This window comes from Crinia signifera, chromosome 1 (assembly GCF_055691185.1).
Source record: "Crinia signifera chromosome 1, ASM5569118v1, whole genome shotgun sequence".
NCBI lineage: Eukaryota > Metazoa > Chordata > Amphibia > Anura > Myobatrachidae > Crinia > Crinia signifera.
Genome location: NC_139217.1, coordinates 50584363 through 50604275, shown reverse-complemented (window position 1 = coordinate 50604275; position 19913 = coordinate 50584363). Strand labels below are relative to the sequence as shown.

The window sequence follows — 19913 nt, the reverse complement described above, 5'->3', positions numbered from 1 at the left end:
TCTCTTTTCTCTGACATGCAGCAAGGACCACTGGCATCACATCGGGGAGTTTCCAAAGACCAAGACCCGGGAGGGAGAGTGTTGGGGATTCTGCAACACCAAGCGACCGAAGGTCGAGGCTGATGAAGCAAAATCAGATACGGAGGTTTACATGAGAGCACTGAGCTCCGACACTCGGCGAGCCGGGGCCAGTGCTAAAAGAAGAACAGTCTTCCAACACAAGAACTTTAGATCCTCTGTCCAGTGGCTCAAAGGTCTCCGAACGGAGAAACTCTAACACTAGATCTAAATCCCACGGCGCTGTAGGAGGGATAAAAGGTTCCTGGACCCGTAGAACCCCTTGGAAGAAGGTCTGCACCTCCGGAAGAAGCGCCAATCTTCGCTGGAAAAGAATAGACAAAGCTGAGACCTGAACCTTAAGAGATCCAAGCTTCAGCCCCGCGTCCAATCCTCTTTGTAAAAACAATAAGAGGCGGGACAACCTGAATAATCGAAAAGGCCAGCCTTTTGATTCACACCAGGAAGCATAAGAGCGCCAAATCCTGTGATGAGCCGCCGAAGCCGGCTTCCTAGCCCTTAACATAGTTGGAATCACCTTCCTTGGAATCCCCCTGGCCCGCAGGACTGCGGTCTCAACAGCCACGCCGTCAAATGAAGCTGAGGTAGACCCTGATGGAAGAAGGGCCCCTGTTGAAGTAGATCGACCCTGAGGGACAGACGGACCAGTTCGTCCGCCAGCAACCTCTGAATGTCCGAGAACCAACTCCTGCGAGGCCACCACTGCGCGATCAGGATTGCTTGTACTGACTCTGTTTTGAGCCTTTTGAGAACCTGACCTAATAGAGGTAGAGGGGGAAACAGGTACACGAATCCGAACTCCCACGGAGTTGACAGAGCGTCTACCGCTATAGCATGTGGATCCCTTGTGCGAGCCACGTATGCTGGCAGCTGATGATTCTTCCGAGAAGCCATCAGGTCTACCTCGGGAACTCCCCACCTGACTGAGATCCCAGAATACTTCGGGGTTCAGGGACCACTCGCCTGGGTGGAGATCCTCCCGGCTGAGAAAATCGGCCTCCAGATTTTCTAATCCGGGAAGGAACACGGCCACTAGAACTAACTTCATCCGTTCCACCCATTGAAGAATTTTTGATACCTCCTTCATGGCTCTTCCGCTTCTTGTGCCGCCCTGTCTGCTTACATAGGCGACTGCCGTGGCGTTGTCGGAGCTTATCTTCACCTGCTGTCCCTGAAGGAGATCCTGAGCCTCCTGCAGGACATTGTAAATCGCCCTGATCTCCAGCACGTTGATGGATAAGAGTTGTTCCTGAGGCTTCCATCTGCCCTGAAGACACAGATGTAGCACCACAGCCCCCCAACCGCGGAGACTGGCATCCGTCGTTAAAACAATCCAGTCCTGGATTGCAAACCGACGTCCCTCAAGTAAATTGTCCTTGTGGCGCCACCACTTTAAGGAGCGTCTCGCCTCGGCCGACAGGCGAATCCATCTGTGAAGCTGTAGATGCGATCCTGCACCCTTCCTGAGGAGATCCCACTGAAATTGCCTTGAATGGAACACCCCCATGTCAGAGCCGGAAAAGCCGCCACCACCTTTCCTAACAACTGTACGCAAAGAGGAAGGCTGACCCTGTGAGGAAGCAATACTCTTTGACGTAGAAGCGCCTGGATCTTGTCCGGTAAGTAAACTCTTTGTGCATCCGTGTCTAACCAAAGGCCCAAAAAAGAGGAATTTGGTACCTACCGGTAATTCCATTTCTCTGAATCCGCAGGGGACACTGGCGAGCTCTTTTTTGTCTACCGATGCCAGAAATTCCTGTGATTCGAGTGAGGCAATCACAGAATGGATAGACTCCATTTTGAACTTCTGGTATTGGACAAAAAGATTGAGGGATTTTAAATTTAGGATGGGCCTTGCCGACCCGTCCGGTTTTGGGACGAGAAAGATATTTGAATAGAATCCCCGTCCTCTTTCCGCCACCGGAACAGGTACTATCACTTGAGCCCGAAGGAGTTTTTGAATGGATTGCTGGAGCAGAGTTCTTTCCTCTGGAAGTTGAGGAATTCTGTAGCTCGCCAGTGTCCCCTGCTGGATGAAAGAGAAATAGTGTCCTCCTGGATGGAACCAGGGAGGATTTCTTGAAGTTCATTATCCATCCCAGATTCGTGAGCGACTGGGTTGTCAACCTCGCATGCGCCCAGGTACGGGATTATCGTCACTCCCTGGCTTCTGAGTGACGCAATGACCACCGACAGAGTCTTGGTAAAGACTCTGGGAGCCGAAGATAACCCGAATGACAGAGCCCTGAACTGGAAATGGTCTCGACCGATGGCAAATCGCAGGAACGCCTGGTGATGAATACAAATGGGGATATGCAGATAGGCATCCTTGATATCCAAGGATACCATGTACTCCCCTGGTTCCAATGATGCAATTACCGAATGAATCGATTCCATCTTGAATGGTTGATAGGAGACGAGTAGGTTCAAGGACTTGAGGTTGAGGATGGGCCGAACTGACCCATCTGGCTTGGGAATCACAAAAAGGTTTGAATAATAGCCTGTATTCCTCTGGGCTGATGGAACCGGCATGATGACCTGAGAATCTAACGAAGTCTGGATTGCCTGGAGGAGGCCAACCCTCTTGTCTCGGGCTATAGGCAGTGCCGTGGTGAAATAACGGCCCGGAGGTGTAGCATCGAATTGAATCAGATACCCCTCTGAGATGATTCTGCAAACCCACGGATCCTCCGACAGGGAGAACCATTGAGTTCTGAAGGCCAAAAGACGAGCACCTACCGGAAAGTCGCTGACGGAAGCTGGTAAATCGTCATGCCACCGGCTTCTGGGGGGGCTTGGGTTCCTGAGTTCTCGGGGCGGACTGGGGCCGAGCTCTGGCCCGGGCACCTCTGGATGAGTGAAAACCTCTTCCCCGGTCTCGAAAGGGCCGTTGTGCCCGAAAGGACCGAAACGACGGACCTGTAAACTGTCGTCTAGGAGGAGGCGCTGCAGAAGGGAGAAAAGCCGATTTTCCCCCTGTTGCCTGCGAAATCCACTTATCTAATTCTGGGCCGAAGAGGATGTCCCCCATAAACGGAAGGCCCTCCACGGCCCTTTTGGATTCCGCATCCGCCTGCCATGAGCGAAGCCAGAGGGCTCGCCTTGCAGAAATGGCATTTGCAGAAATACGCGCTGAAATCAGGGAAATGTCCTTTGCTGCCTCTCCTAAGAACGTGGCCGACTCCTTGATGTGTTCCGCTAGCTGGCGCAGTTCATCAAGCGGTATACCCGCCTCCAAGCCTTCAATAATTAATTCAGCCCACTTGATGTTGGCTCTATTCACCCAGGCCGACACAATGGCTGGTCTAAGCGGAGTTCCCGCTGCCACATAAATGGTCTTGAGAGTGGCTTCCATCTTGCGATCCGAGGGATCCTTTAGGGTAGAAGCACCCGGAACCGGCAACGTAGTCTTCTTGGATAGCTGGGCAACAGAAGTGTCCACTGGTGGCGGGTTTTCCCATTTACTCAGAGCTGCAGGATCAAAAGGATACAGAGATGGAAACCGCCTCGGAATCTGATCTCTTATCCGGGTTTTTCCATGCCGCCAAAAGCTGGTCCTGATTCGGGCAAGGGAAGACTATTGAAGTCTTTTGTGTATTGCCAAAGAGGTCGAATTCCTGAGGCTCAGGAAGCGAATCCTCTGGCAACCGAAGGACCTCCTTAACAGCCAAAATAAGGGCTTCTATACCCATTGGAGTAGGTTCCGAATCAGGAAGGATATCCTGTACTTCCTCCCACTCACCATCCTCCATTTCTTCAAATGGTTCGTGCTCCTCATCCAAATCATTGTCTTGAATTAGCGCCTGAAAAGGGCGCTTCTGGCTTGCTGCAGCAGGTCTCTGCGGTCTGCTCATGGAGCCCGCCAAAACCTCCACCGATCTCGCCAAGGAAGCCGCCCAAGCGGGTTCCTCCCTGCGAGATACCGCAAGCTCTGACGACAGCTTCGACAGCTCCTACCAAGACCGAAGCCCATTGAGGAGTCTGAGCGCCTGACTGAGACGCAGAAGAGGCATCGGAACATGTCTGACACACAGTCGCGTTCCCATCTGCCGCGTACTGCGAAAACTTCGCTTTACAGATAGTGCAAGTGAAAGCCTTCTGCGAGGCCTTGGACCTGCCCGTCATGGTCACTGAAAGAGTCCAGCCTCCTCCAAACAGAAAAAGTACAACACTCACACTCCCAGATAATCAGCCGCAGACCAATACCTCTGGGGTCTGAGGGCCCTGGAAGAGAATGAGCCCCCCGTGCACAAATTAAATATATACAAAATACATACATACATATATATTACTGACAATCCCTCCAGAACACACTAGGCTGCAGTAATCCTGTGAAGAGGGAAAAGAGTCAGCCTTAGCACAGGGACATGTGTGAGTGATATTCATAGCAGTCCTACATCAGGTTAAAACCTGTAACCTGTCTACCTAAACGCAGACCACAATTGCTAGGACTATCACCATATCTGGGCCACGCCATGACCGCCTCAAGGATTTAATACGCCATACTCCCCTCTCCCAGTACTTGCCTGCGCCTCCGGTGCCGTGCTGGGAATACTCACCGCTTTCACAGAGACCCAGCTCCCCGCGCTCAACAGCCCCTGCAAACTCGCCTACCAAGCAGGGAAGCCGCGGGACACGTGACGCGAGCACGGTCTCTGTAATGGCGTCTCCTCAGCCACTGCCGCTATACAGCGAGGCTGTCTGTCAGAGCAGGGGATGGCTTAGGGGAAAGTGCGCCCAGCGCAGTACTCACCCCCGGAGGCTCCGGAATCGTGACTGGCGTCCCCTTTGCAGCAGGGGCGGCAGGTGCACGTAAAAGTCCGGGCAGGCACCTTTTAGAGGTCCTGACCGACCGACCTGGATGTCCAGGGGCGCAGGATACCCGGACCCACACTTTTCAGCAAGTGGGGAAGGGATCCTATCTGTTTAAATCAATTATTCAAAAACTCTGCTAGGAGCAGTGAGAACTGTGACCTAACTCCCTGGCACAATTTTCTCACTGGGGGATGATGGGTCTTAGAGGGGAGGAGCCAGTATCCCCTAATTAAAATTAAGAAGTGCCTAGCTCCCAGCATTCCCTGCTCTAATACCCGATGTGATGCCAGTGGTCCCTGCTGCATGTCAGAGAAATTATAATTATTGACTTCTCTACTGTAAGAATAAAGACCAATGCATGCAGTGCCTCACGTAACCGCAAAACGAACACGTTAAGTGACCGTGAAAAAGCATGCTTTTCATGTGCTTCACTATATGGCACGCAACGCACAATTCGGAGCACCTTATAATACTTATAAATATATTCTCCCTTGTAGTTTACAGCTTATTTCCAACGTTCAATAAGGTTTTCAATACCTCGTTGGTAGAAATCACCTGGTGTAGACTCGAAAAATTCATTCAACCAAGCTCTCCCACCATACGCACAACATCTTTTTACGCGGATGAAGATCTTGTTTCATGCGCGGGGTCGTTTGTTTACCTTGGCTAAGTCATTCCTTACGCTGGTTCATATTGATGTACAGGCACCATTTTTCGTCGCCAGTTACGATTCGGTAAAGAAATCGTTCCTTATGTCCATGAATTGAACAGTGATGAGCAAGCAAACCAGCGAAGATTGTGGCTCGTTGATTTTCGTTGTCGTCACAAAGCATGCGGAACTCATGCTCCACACTTCTGAACCTTTCCTATTGTTTTTGTTCCCAAAACCACCAAATAATGTGGTTTTTATCTTTGATCTTTTATCTTTGTTCCTGTTCCTGATGTTTATGCCTACTGCTACGGAATCGGGACATCTGTCAGAATGAACTTAGGTCTACAGTCATTAGGTCGACCCCACTAGGTCGACTGGCAGGAAGGTCGACCTGACTTAAGGTCGACATGGGCCAAGGTTGACATGACTTAAGGTCGAATTTGCATAAAGGTCGACATGAGGAAGGTCGACAAGGGTTTTTCACTGTTTTTTGATCCGAATGTCGACACAGTCGACATGGACACAGTTGGCAATGAGAATCGGACCCTCGCATCGCTCGCGATGCTTCAGGCACGGTGCCTTGCTGCGCTCGGCACACTATTTTATTCTCCCACCACGCCCTAGTGGAAGGTAGGGCATGAAATACCGCCTGTCGGCACATGTCGGCTCAAAAAACAGTGAAAAACCCCATGTCGACCTTATGACCAGTCGACCTTCCTCATGTCGACCTTTATGCAAATTCGACCTTAAGTCATGTCGACCTTGGCCCATGTCGACCTTAAGTCAGGTCGACCTTCCTGCCAGTCGACCTAGTGGGGTCGACCTAATGACTGTAGACCTAAGTTCATTCTAATAGATGACCGCTTCCCTACTGCTACTATCCAGCCATTTAATTAATTAATAAAAAAATTAATAAAACGTTTTCATTGTGTTTGTCCTTTGCTTAAACCAGGCATGTCCAACGTTGGCCCTCCAGATGTTGTGAAACTACACATCCCAGCATGCTTTGCCACAGTTTTGCTAAAACTATTGCAAAGCATGCTGGGATGTGTAGTTTCAAAACATCTGGAGGGCCAACGTTGGACATGCCTGGCTTAAACTATTCAATACAGTAGACTGTTGGCTTCCCAGCCTCTAGTTTCTGTAGTAATAATATGTATGTTGCCTTTCTTTCCTTCAAGGAATGTATCAAATACATTCGCATATTAATACAGAGGAGTCGGAGTCGACATCAGAAGTACGAGGAGTCGGAACATTTATCTACCGACTCCACAGCCCTGGAAACTCCATTAAAATATTTGACAATGCCAATTATTTAAATTTCTAGCTCAACCATGCAGAACGGTATTACAATTCTATGTTAACTTATGTTGGCGATTCAAATGTTTTAACGGACACCCAAAGTAACGGGGACCAGGTTAGCCGCAGATAGCTACTAAACCTTATTTCAACGTCCATTACAACACAATTACTTTATCATTGCACTTGGACTATATATTGCTGCACAATACTGGTCTCCATATCATCTTGCATAAGTAGGAGCACATGATTACAGCATCTATAGGCCTAAGGCGGCATAGAAACTCATAACCTGACATCTTTCCAAAACAACGTAAGCCACGCTCTACCCAAGCACAGGGAACGCAGCACACCGTATACTCCTCCAGCTCCTAAACAGGTCTATAGTCCAGGTAAGGGAACCAAATATCACGGACTATTCACACATTTTGGACCTTATTCTGGTCCGATCACAGCCAGTGCTTGTACGCACGGGGACTGATGTTTGGCATATGCGCAGCCACATTTCTGCACATGTACATACGACAGATGCGCGCTGCCACGGTAAATAGACTGTTCGCCGGGTGCATGCACCCAAGGCTGCGGGTTGGGGGGTGGATAGACGCGCCCATGGGAACGTAGTTGATGTCAGCTCCCCGCCCACTTCCTCCCAGGGGTGCACGCAAACCTAAGTGACCTAAGCGTCATTCAGATATGCGTGCACGTTCCTCATCATTCGATTGGTCGCCGATCATCGAATGATGTGGGTGTTCATCCACAGGCCCTGCGTGCGTACCACAATTCGCAGGACAGGTTCAGGTTGACTCACAAGGGTGTGAATTTGCATCCGAGCGTATCAGCCAGAATAACCCCCTTTGTCTCCCCACGTTAGCTGGTTGCAAAGAAAACACAAGGCACCAAATGGAGCACCAATTGAATTGCTCCATTTTGCGCTTCCCAGTGGAAAACATTTCAATCCCCCCAATATGTGAAGATGTTGAAAGACAGACTAAAATGGACTTACAACATTGACCTATATTACAATTATATAGATTATGGGTCCTCAAACTGCGGCTCTCCAGATGTTGTGAAACTACAAATCCCAGCATGCCTTGTCACAGTTTTGCTATAAGGGAGTGGTAAAACTGTGGCAAGGCATGCTGGGATTTGTAGTTTCACAACATCTGGAGGGCCGCAGTTTGAGGACCCATGATATAGATGAAAGGAAAACACAAATAAATGGGGAACATACACCCCCCTCACGACCCAACCAGAACACAGACGGCAGGCCCATTTAGTGGTCCGTAAAGAGCCTTTGAGCGCATGCAGTTTACTAAATGCATTGTAGTGTTCATTCTAGCACATTGCATCTTTTCAAAACACATGCAGTTCCTCTTTCCTGCCTGAGGTGTCGCTCTCTGCACTCTTCTAGCACAGTACTGGTCTGCATATCTGTGCTGAAATACAGAACAATCTGTGCTAGCAGCACCACAGTAGAGAGTGACACAGCAGGCATGGAAGAGCACATGGGTTTTAGAGTGCTAGCATGAGCACTACATTGCTTTAGCTGTTCGACTTCAGTTTATGTTGTTCGCCTAAGCTTTTATTCATTTGTTGCCCAATGATATGTCTGCAAGGGTATCCATAAAACCATTGTGTAACATGGAAGAGGAACACAAAAAAAAAAAAATGTGTAATTGTCAACCTGTAAAAGAGACCAATTTTTCTGAATTTTTAGCTGTTAGGGTGAACAAATTTGGAAGCAGTCATCTTAAAAAAAAGTGTACTCCATAATTCTTCCAGAAGCACAAACACCAATCAAGTGCTGTTTGCGATTGCCTTTGTATGCAGGAGGACCAATCAGCTTTATTGATATAATGCAGAGACTCCAGAACCCCGGAGTAATGCTGCCCATACACTTATGCGATCAGATGCGATGGGACATCAGCAAACTGAACAACAGTTCTGACAACACACAATGGAGAAAGCAGACAGATATAGTGAATCTTCCATGAAATAATATAGGAGAGAGGAATTGCAACATCCTGCGAGAAGCATTGCAGCAAGAAAAGAAAAGAAGTGTAGCAACAATATTCTGTACAGTCATTTTCACTACCTGAGGCCCTGTTCGCACGTGGTGGTGTTTATAGGAAACTTTCATGAGACATCCTCTTTACACATCAAAGCAAGCCGTCATATGAAACTTATGGACAGCGTTCACAAGAGAAGTCAAACCATAAAGCCTTGGCACCAACAACATGACCTGAAGATACAATAACACAGGCGCTGTCCAAAAACCAACTAGTGCGGGGATGCTGCAAAGTCTGAGAAGATAAAACATAGGCTTCACGTGAACGTCACACACACACACACACACACACACACACACACTCACACTACAGACAGAAGTCACCAATAAGCTACATAAACACTGGCATGAGAACATTCAACATGCAGGCGAAGACAAAGATCATTGTACCGAGTAAGATCATATATATTTCTGCGCATGGGCATTAAGCCCCGTACACAAAGGGCAATTTCAGCCAAAATCTCCAGGGATAGGGTCGCTGAGCGAACAGGGCGACAGCAGTGTGCTCCCAGACCTGCAGTGGTCACTGGTTGCAGGAGTATGTTCCAGTGACTTCCCATCGCTGCTGAAAACGGGACACTCAGCAATTAGGTCGCTGAGCGGCCAGTCGCTTCGTGCGTACGGCGCTTTACAGCTAAACACGTAATAAACAAAGCGCTTTAAAACAAAATCACTGCTCGTACAATTTACCAATACAGCGGTAACTATGCATTAACCATCTGGTGCATTTCAGGGACCAGTCTCCCAAATATTAAAGAATGGCTACTCAGAATCAATTTTGATAGGCTTCCTGTCTAAAGGTAATCTCTCAACAGTTATCCACAATTTGCAGCCTCATATACACAGGAGTCTTCTATTTCACTCGGGGACCCCATCAGACATATAAATGACAGGACCCCAGCAAATTACTGCAGAAGGCCATCACATCACATGTGTAGGCAATAGACAGCACATACATGGCAGCATTGTGGAGGCACAAAATGATGGGAGGAGCCTAAAATAACAGACAATTCAACAGACTTTTCAGAATTTCTCCTTGAGATTAGAAAAGTCATCAGCCTGGTAGTCAGCAACATGGAGTCGGGACCCACAGTTTGAGAACCACTGCACTAGAGGATATAGTAAATGATATAGCTCAGCAGGGGCTTTCTGAGTGATCTCTCTTAGTATACAGTACTTTTTAGTGTGAACACTCAATATCGTTAGCAATGCACGCTGCCACACATCGTTAACGACCCCTGCCTTCTGAACAAGCAGGTCATTGGCATATATAGCCAACAACCTGCTTGACATGCAGGTTACTGAATGATATAGTTTACCGATATTGTTCGGTGTGTTACAAACAATATCGGCCACCCATGTGTATTGGGCTCTAGAAATGAAAGACAAACCCACATATAGGGGGTTATTAAGATTCACTCGGAAAGGCAATATCACTAACTCTATCTAATGGACAAAACCATGTGCTCTGCAGGTGGGGCAGATGTAACATGTGCAGAGAGAGTTACATTTGGGTGTTTTATTGTTTCTGTGCAGGGTAAATACTGGCTGCATTATTTTTACACTGCAATATAGATATCAGTTAGAAGTACAAACCCCACCCAATTCTAACTCTTTCCACATGTTACATCAGCACCACCTGCAGTGCACATGGTTTTGTCCATTATAGAGTGATTGTGCCTTTCCGAGTGAATCAGAATAACCCCCATAGTTCCTTGGTGTCGGTCTCTCCTACAAGGATTGCCATGCGATTATATCCCACGTCTGATAGAAGTTGTAGAGACAGCTTTTGCTAGAACCTGGACATGCAGACTTTCTATAGAATGTATCTGCAACAATTCTGCACATGGCCCCCTAACACGAATTAGATGCTGCCACTCCGTGCCATCATTGCTGCGGTTCCAGTTCTTTACCATGTTCCCGACTAATCTGTGCAAGCAGGGTCTCAGACATCAATCAGCTCCCCCATTTCTTTCTCGTGTTACTGATCCTGACACTTCTCTCAAAAGGGAGGATTTATTTTCAAGGATTATTCAAATGTATCACTTTTAAATAAAAGGACAAAAAAAAATAAAGTAGTAATGAGCACATTTAAGATCCATACACACTGGGCGACTATGCCCAGCGTGTATGGACAGCGATGATGACAATCATCGCTGCGGGGAAAGCTGTTCAGTGCATACACACTGAGCAGCTTTGCCCCTGCCCGGCACCCACGGAGGAGGGGGAGGGACAGGATGGCGTTGCATAGCGCAGCGCTATGCAACGCAGTCCTGAAAGCCGCTCATCTGCTGGTATTACCAGCAGATGAACGGCTTTCCAGGCGATGTTGCCGGAGCGCGCAGCAGCACTCATAGCTCATCGCTGGGCCGCTCAAACCGGCTTTCTTGAGCGACTTTCAATGTGCGAGAACAGGAAGGACTATGTTACACGTCAGCCAATGTGCGAGAACAGGAAGGACTATGTTACACGTCAGCCAATGTGCGAGAGCAGGAAGGACTATGTTACATGTCAGCCAATGTGCGAGAGCAGGAAGGACTATGTTACATGTCAGCCAATGTGCGAGAGCAGGAAGGACTATGTTACACGTCAGCCAATGTGCGAGAGAAGGAAGGACTATGTTACACGTCAGCCAATGTGCGAAAGCAGGAAGGACTATGTTACACGTCAGCCAATGTGCGAGAGCAGGAAGGACTATGCTACACGTCAGCCAATGTGCGAGAGCAGGAAGGACTATGTTACACGTCAGCCAATGTGCGAGAGCAGGAAGGACTATGTTACACGTCAGCCAATGTGCGAGAGCAGGAAGGACTATGTTACACGTCAGCCAATGTGCGAGAGCAGGAAGGACTATGTTACACGTCAGCCAGTGGCAGGTATTCAATGAGGCCGGCGAGGGGGTTAAACAGCGAGGATTGCAGAAAACCAGCGATCCTCGCTGTTTAACCCCCTCGCCGGACGCTCTATTCAACGTTCTGGGGAAATCCTCACCATCACAGGACGGCGAGAATTCCCCAAAACAGCGAGACCCGCGGCTAATGCAGAAAACTCGCTGTATTTAGCCACGAGTCTCGCTGCTTCTGGAGCCGCATAAAACAATTTTTGAGCGTGGGGGAATTGGCGTACGAGGGGGTGTGTTGAATACTGACAGGGTGAGTGCTGACAGCGAGCAGGAAGTCCTGCTCGCTGTCGCCGCTCGCCCACAGCATTGAATACCTGCCAATGAGTGAGGGCAGGAAGGAGGTACTTATGTAATATCTGGGCTCCCGTTTTTCTTATGAGACCGTGTCCGCTCGCCATACTTCGGGCACGGTGGCTCGCTGCGCTCGCCACACTATATAAAATTGACTCCATGCGTAGTTGGATAGTAGGGGTATGAAAAAATGGGGTGCATTTAACATGGGAGCCCAGATAATACATAAGTACCAGAAGGACTATGTTACACGTCAGCCAATGAGCGAGGGCAGGAAGGACTATGTTACACGTCAGCCAATGAGCGAGGGCAGGAAGGACTATGTTACACGTCAGCCAATGAGTGAGGGCAGGAAGGACTATGTTACACGTCAGCCAATGAGTGAGGGCAGGAAGGACTATGTTACACGTCAGCCAATGAGTGAGGGCAGGAAGGACTATGTTACACGTCAGCCAATGTGCGAGAGCAGGAAGGACTATGTTACACGTCAGCCAATGAGGGGGAATTGGCGTATGAGGGGGGGTGCGTTGAATACTGACAGGTTGAGTGGTGACAGCGAGCAGGAAGTCCTGCTCGCTGTCGCCGCTCGACCACAGCATTGAATACCTGCCAATGAGGGAGGGCAGGAAGGACTATGTTACGTGTCAGCCAATGAGTGAGGGCAGGAAGGACTATTATATATGGATTGGAGAAGGTTATAATTTCCAGGGTATAATATAAGGTGTCACAGTAGTTTTATAATATAAGGCATCACATTAAACCCTGTTCTCACTGCTGAAAAAACCCGGGATTTTGACAGGGCAAGCAGAAATTTCCCATGTCCTGTCTCAGTGTGAATGGGTGTGAGTGAATTTCCCAGGTGTAATGCCCTGGGAATTTAACATGTTTTTTTTTTGCAGGGTTATTCCTGGGAATTACCCGGATGTCCATCAGTGTGAACAGGCACGACCCGGGTTTTTCACACAGGACAAGAAAAAGCAAGCTGATTGGGGAATGAGATCAGGTGACATCCATTTAATGCTGCAGAGAGATGAGGCTCACTGGATGGATGAGGTGGTGCTGGAGCTGCTGGCTGTGATTGGGGAGGAGGAACCAAGTGACTGACACAGTCAACCGAAGGAAAAGTGGTGGTGCCCGTAAGGACAATCATAACAGCCAATAAAATCTGCTCTTAAATTCCTCACACTTGTTGGCAGGGCAGACACAGGAATTTCCAGGGTCTAATTTGCAGTATGAACGGGGTCTGTGAGTGGAGATGTTCTGTGCCCCGCCAAAAACCTGGATCTTGCAGGGGAGGCAATGAGTACATGGTTTAAGTTACAATGACAAGGGACAATAAATAATTTATTACAAAAGATACTTATATAAGCACCCAAACATGATGTATAAAATACCAACTACAAAACAAGGGGCTGAGACTGGGCATTGAACTCATGATCTCAGTACGCTAACATATCTAGCTGGTTGTTCCATCCCTGCTCGGGATTCAGCTAAATATGGAGTCTGGCCACCTGCAATTGCAAAAAGGGACACTGCTGAACGTAGCTAAAAACCCCATCTATACATTAACAGAGGAAAACGTGAAAGTAGTTTAGTGTTAAGCCAAGCATGTCCAAAATATGGCCCTCCAGCTGTTGTGAAACTACAAGTCCCATCATGCATTGCCACAGTATTGCTATTAGGGAATACTTAAACTATGGCAAAGCATGCTGGGATGTGCAGTTTCACAACAGCTGGAGAGCAACAGTTTGGACACGCCTGTGTTAAGCGCTCAACAGAACTGAGTGCAGGTGCACTATATACTGATGTATCGTCATTTCTACAGTTTAGAGAACATGCAAAAGTATATGTTGTAAAGCAATAACATAAAGCAATATATTATGTACATAGACTATGACAAAGTAACCTATAATCTGCCTATAGGGCAGTGTATAATATACACACTCCTTAAGCGTGACATGAGGTACCCAGTCACATTACAGGACATGCAGTTTGGACAATCAAATGCTAAGTGAACATCTATAAGTATAGTAACTACGGTGTGGGGATACATAACCTATGTATGAAGTCATCAGCCAAAAAGCAACGGTACTATCCACGTAAAAAAACAAGAAACTGCAAGCAGAGTGAAGACCAGACAATAAATACACACACCCCTAGAGAATCCAAAGGGATTTAATTAGAAGTGATACAGGAAGACCACACACAAAGCCTGGGGCTGCTACAATAAAGTCTCCCAGTTAATAGATTTCAATTGGAGTAAATTAAACTCTATGTTACGACTTAAAGGAAAATAAAAGTATTCCTGCACACTGACATCCCTTCCCTCCAGCTAGTAAAATCGCTGGGTTACTATTCCTGAAACCCCTGAGGTAATGAAGCTGCGCATCCCTATGGCTTCTACACTAAACTGCAGGGAATCATGCATTATGATGAGCACTTTCTGACCTGCGCAATCCGCAGCACCTCACCAACCGCACAAGCCCTACACCTGCAGAAATAGGAACTTGGGCAGTTTGGTCAAATAGGTCAGGAAACAGGAAGTGTCTAGTGACAGTCTATCTGGTCTCCTACTTATCCAGACATGCTGACTGTGTAGGTGCTGCACTTGTCAAAGCAGATCCTCACACATCCATAGACGGGGACCAAAGAAGCAACTAAATCAGAGACATAAAGCGCAGTCTCAAGTCTGGGAATGTATTAAATCTTGGTGTGAGCTAAAGAATGGAGTGATAAAATACCAACCAACACAGCCTCTGTCATTTTACTGGCTGTGACATAAAAAAAAATAAAAAAAAAAACAAACAGAAGCTGACTGGATGGTTCTTTGTCTCGCTCCATTTTTTGATAAATCTCCCCCTGTTTGTTTTACTGAATGTGTATAGGCTCAATTGATTTACATGCCACGCTTATTAATGGACACCCAGAGTAATTTAATTGTTTTTGCGTGTCCATTAATTTTTGCGCTTGAGATAGCCAGCATTTAGCCTTGGAAAGCCCCTAAACTTGACTAAAGTCGCGGCTAGTGCTACCCACCCCAGGCGGATGCAGAAATGTGTGCGCCAGCGTCATTCACACCCAATCAGGGCAAAAATTAAATTGTTTGCCCTGATTGGGTGCGAATGACGCTGTTAAATTGTTAAATTAGCGTTGTGCGTAACTCAAAAAAAAAAGCCAATCCTGATGCTTATTACAGACCGATCCACAGGCAGCGTGGGTGGAAATCCACAGAAATGAGCAATTGATGATGTTGTCATTCCACAACATGAGTCTGGGACACAGAATAATGGTAACAATGACAGGTTATAATACAACATTAAAGCGAAACATAACGACGGCGATATACAAGTAGCTGATAACATGTTTACTACATGATGTGAAAGGTTAAACCTGCGCTAAAAACTGTGCACGGCCAGCTCTCAGCAGTACCCAATACAGGGGCACAACAAACAACCAACTTGTAGATAAATTAGAGGCCGTGTCAAGTTTTGGTGAGAATATCTGCATGAAAACGGTAAACCGCCAGCACTGCCTGCTAGTAATGTTCATAGTACCATATGAACATCAAATAACTAATGTGCCCATTAATATAAAATCTACAGCAAGTGCACGCTATTTATTTGCCCTATACCAATCTCATTTCCAAAATACTGAGCTTAAAAAAGGTAAATTGTAACACTCCCAATGTTTCCAGCGCTAGACAAATAAAAGCCTGCGTTTGCTCAGTGGCTGGACTAATTGGACAGATCTGACAGTACCCGAACAGCTGAACAATCAAAACATTACACATAAACAGCGTCTTTATTTGCATGGAAATGACATAACCTGCCAGAGTGAATGTGAGAGGATAACACAAAGGTGACATAGCAAGGAACTGCAGCACAGTATCAGCACCTGAACGCCTGCAATAAGGAAAGACATTCTACCAATAACATCGGCATGTGGGCACTACTGCACACTGAAGGCCAAGTTATATAGAGAAGCCAGAGATCATCCCCCCCCCTCCAGCAGAGTTTGGCATGAATTAGTAAATACCATTACTGCAAAACAAAGAGGTGCATGGGAAAAATTTGAGCAACCTGTCACTGAACAGACTTCATACAGGGCCGGCTTTTGCACAGGGAAGTGCTAGGAGTTGCTTGGAGACCAGGCCCCTGAGACGCTAAGCTAAAAGTGGTTTGAAAAGATCATTATGTATTAGCTCAATGTAGAGTCATAGCATGCTTCAAACAGATGAAGTGGCAGTAAGGACAAACACCTAAAAGCCATTTGGTGATACGCAAAATAACCTAGTTATACACAACATCAGAGAACAAAGAAAATAATTAAGGACAAATGAAACACCATCAAAGCAGTTCAGTGGAAAAGTGACCAGCCAGCAAGGATACATACACAGCATCCGTATAACAGGGTTACTGTAAATGCAAATTAGTACTAACATGGCCAGCAAGTGACCCTGGGATGCAATATTGATTAGGACTTGAATAAAAGAAACATATATATATATATATATATATATATATATATATATATATATATATATATATATATATATATATATATATATATATATATATATATATATATACACACACACACATTCCATATATTAGGAACATTACATTACCTGGGTCTAAATGCACCAGCATTTTCTGATGAAGCACATAAAACGTGGGATATAGTAAGATCACAGAGCCAACACACTTTCGAAATACTGACAATGTCTGCGGATCTTCATATACAAATTTATGCATACAGAGAATTTAAACTATAAAGGACAGAACAGAGCAGAGCAGAGGGATTCCCAAAGAACGTTACCCAGGCCAGGCAACATACAGCTCACTCCTGATATTGTACAGCTACAAGCCACCCACCGGTAAGCAGGAAAAACTGTGAGGTGCAGTCATACACTGTTGTAGGTGGTAACTCGGTGTGTGTATATTATGTAGATTATTCAAGACAGTAATACCATAACACATAGTGCGACCCTGACACAGGGTCACTGGGTACTGCATGGCACATGTCACAGCATAACACAGGAGTGGGGTGGTGTTATCCCTGCAGCACACTCACCCAAAAGTCCCCAATACCACTTGCTGATAATGGGCCTGAGTTGGGTCCCAATGCTGCAGTGTGTTGCATGCCACAATGTACCTGTGCCCAATATTGTTCCACCCAGCAGCCAGGGTAGCACTCCAGACCCAGGATAGCATCTCCCAGGCCCACCACTCAGGATAGCATCCTCAAGCACAGTACACCCCAGATTAAGCATCCAGGTAAGAACCCTCCCCAGCACCCAGGATAGCACCCACAGATCCAGCAGCAGGATAGCACCCCCTACCCCAGCACAACATAGTCCCAACACCCAGGGGATCACCTCTCCACACAGATCCAGCATAGCAACCCCGACCCCAGCACACCCTAGACCCAACACCCAGGGGGATCACCCCTCCCTCAAACCCAGCAACCAGGATAGCACCCCCCCTAACCGGAGCCCGTAACCCAGTACCCCACCAGATCCCAATTCCCCTGCAGGTACTCAGGCCAGTGGCTCTGCTCGGCGGGGTGGCAGCTTACCTCGGCCCCGGGCGGGGTGGGAGTGCATCTGCCGGGGGCGCCGCACAGGAGACCGCCTCCGCTCCCGCTTCCTGCATTGCTTCCTCCGCTCACCGCGCCGTGCTGTCCCCGCAGTGCCGCCGCTTTCACCTCCCCGGACGCGCTGCTGCTGCTGCTGCTGCCTCCGCCCCGCTTGTTCTTCCTCCGCTTCGCCCCTCTCTTCGCGTCGGCCGGGCTCATCTCTGAGCTACAGCAACGCCTGTTCCGCCGAAAATCCGCACGCCGAGCTGCACCAGGAGGGCCGAGACGCGGGTAGTGACCGCAGTGAGATACGAGCTTCGAGCGGGGCGGCGGAGACTCCGACTAGCCGAGCTAGACTCCAATATGGCGGACTACAAGGAGGAAAGCTATTCCCGTCTTACGCACGGACGTCACGACGCAATCCCACGTTGACGTGCTGCTGCCGCCTCACTCCGGGCACGGCGGGACTTGGAGTCCAGGCGGCAGAAACACCGCAGTATCTGGGCGGTAGAACTACCATCCCTACAATGCACCGCGCGTGAACATCAGGTAGAGGTGACTGCGCTGCAGGCTGAGGAGAGGGCGGTAGGCATGCCGGGACTTGTAGTAAGCAGGCTGCTAGGCTGTGTCAGGGCTGGGCAAAGTGGTGCTGAGGAACTTCATGGTCATCATTTTTCTTAGAATGATACAGAGCCTCCAGGATGACCCCTTCTGCCCTGCACAGGGTGCTTTATGCCCAAACTTTGCATTTATAAGCACATTTATATAGAGTACACATATTATACAGAGAGAGTGGTCATTTACACCAGTCCCTGCTGCTCTGGTGGAGCTTGCATTCTGTATTCCCTATGTCATGTACACAGGGTGTGGTATATTGTGTCGACATTTTTTTTCATAATTAAGTTGACATGTTGTGCACGTCAACATGCACAGGCTAGTGTTGATATGTCAATGTCAAATATCGAAATTAGATGTCCACATTGAGCTGCCCAATTTCCATTTTAAATTCAGCCTGCAGGCTTTAGCCCTTGTAGATTACCGTGTTGTTTCCCCCAATAATAAGACCTACCCCGTTAATAAGAACTACCCTTCCTTCTGAAGAACGGTCCAAAATAAGCCCTACCACAAAAATAAGACTTAGCTAAATCCCCATTTTGCCCCGCCCCTGCGCTATACTGCAATGCTCCTAGCTCCGTTCTTCCGAACCCCCCGGCCATTACAAATTTAACAGCGTCGTCCAATCACAGCTTCAGCGTCTCACTCTCTCACAGTCAGTGCACACCCTCCTCTTTTCTGTGAATGACGCTGACATGTGTGCATTATTGAAATTGCTGTCAATGTTAATTAAAATAAGACCTACCCCAAATATAAGCCCTATGGTGTTTTTTTGGACCAAAAAAAAATGAAATCAAGGAAACACAGTAGTTAGCCTGCATTTATTAACCATTGCTAACTGAATCAGGCCCTAATCATTACCCTAAAAAGGTGGTTCGACATTATGTCAGTGTCAACATTTGAAATGCATACGGCTTGAAGTCAGGACCTGGCACACCGGGGGCAGGGCTGTGCCCCAGAAGGACCAGGGCCTCTGGTAGAAGGGGCTGAACCTCACGCCACAACTCCTGTTTTCACCATTTTGTAAGCACGCCCAATGCTCCCTGAGTAGATGGGCAGCAACAGAGATTCCAACTGTAGTGCATACCCCCCAACATGACCCATTCCGTTAGGTACAAAATTCTCTGCTCCTAGACTTCCCTCTCCATGTATGTCTGCCAGCACCTGTGTTGTTATTATTATCTTTTATTTATATGGTGGCACAATGTATCCGCAGCACCCAATTACAGAGCACATAAACAAATAAGAAATGCAGTTACTTACATTTGAATACAATAGAGGACAAGTGTGTGGATAAGGGCTCTGGCAGAATCCTGTGTGAGAAATGTTCTGATCCTGGAAATATTTTGGAGATGAAAATGGCAGGTATGTGAGAGGTGCTGAATGTGTGGTTTGAAGGAGAAGAAGGAAGCAAGGATTACTCGGAGACAGCATGCTTAGGGGCTAGAGGAAATAGTAGTGCCATCAATGGATAATGAGATTGTGGGAGGTAAGATTGTGTTGGACGGTGAAAAGATGATCAGTTCAGACTTAGGGCAGTATTCAATGAGAAAAATTCGCAGTGTTTTATGGCGAATTTGTGCTTTTTTCGCCTTGGACGGAGCATTTTGCTCTCC

At 47.5% G+C, this 19913-nt stretch overlaps 1 protein-coding gene across 4 annotated transcripts in view; it reads right to left on the bottom strand.

Annotated features, from left to right (window-relative positions):
• The window catches only part of FAM193A (family with sequence similarity 193 member A), an 85939-nt gene extending 67852 nt beyond the window's left edge, over positions 1–18087 (bottom strand). For all 4 annotated transcript variants that reach the window (XM_083151525.1, XM_083151548.1, XM_083151534.1 and 1 more), the window contains exon 1: positions 17683–18087. In XM_083151525.1, the coding sequence (XP_083007651.1) occupies positions 17683–17901 (219 nt within the window). In that variant the 5' untranslated portion in view covers positions 17902–18087. The remainder of the gene's footprint in view (positions 1–17682) is intronic.
• Between the last annotated feature and the right edge of the window lie 1826 nt (positions 18088–19913).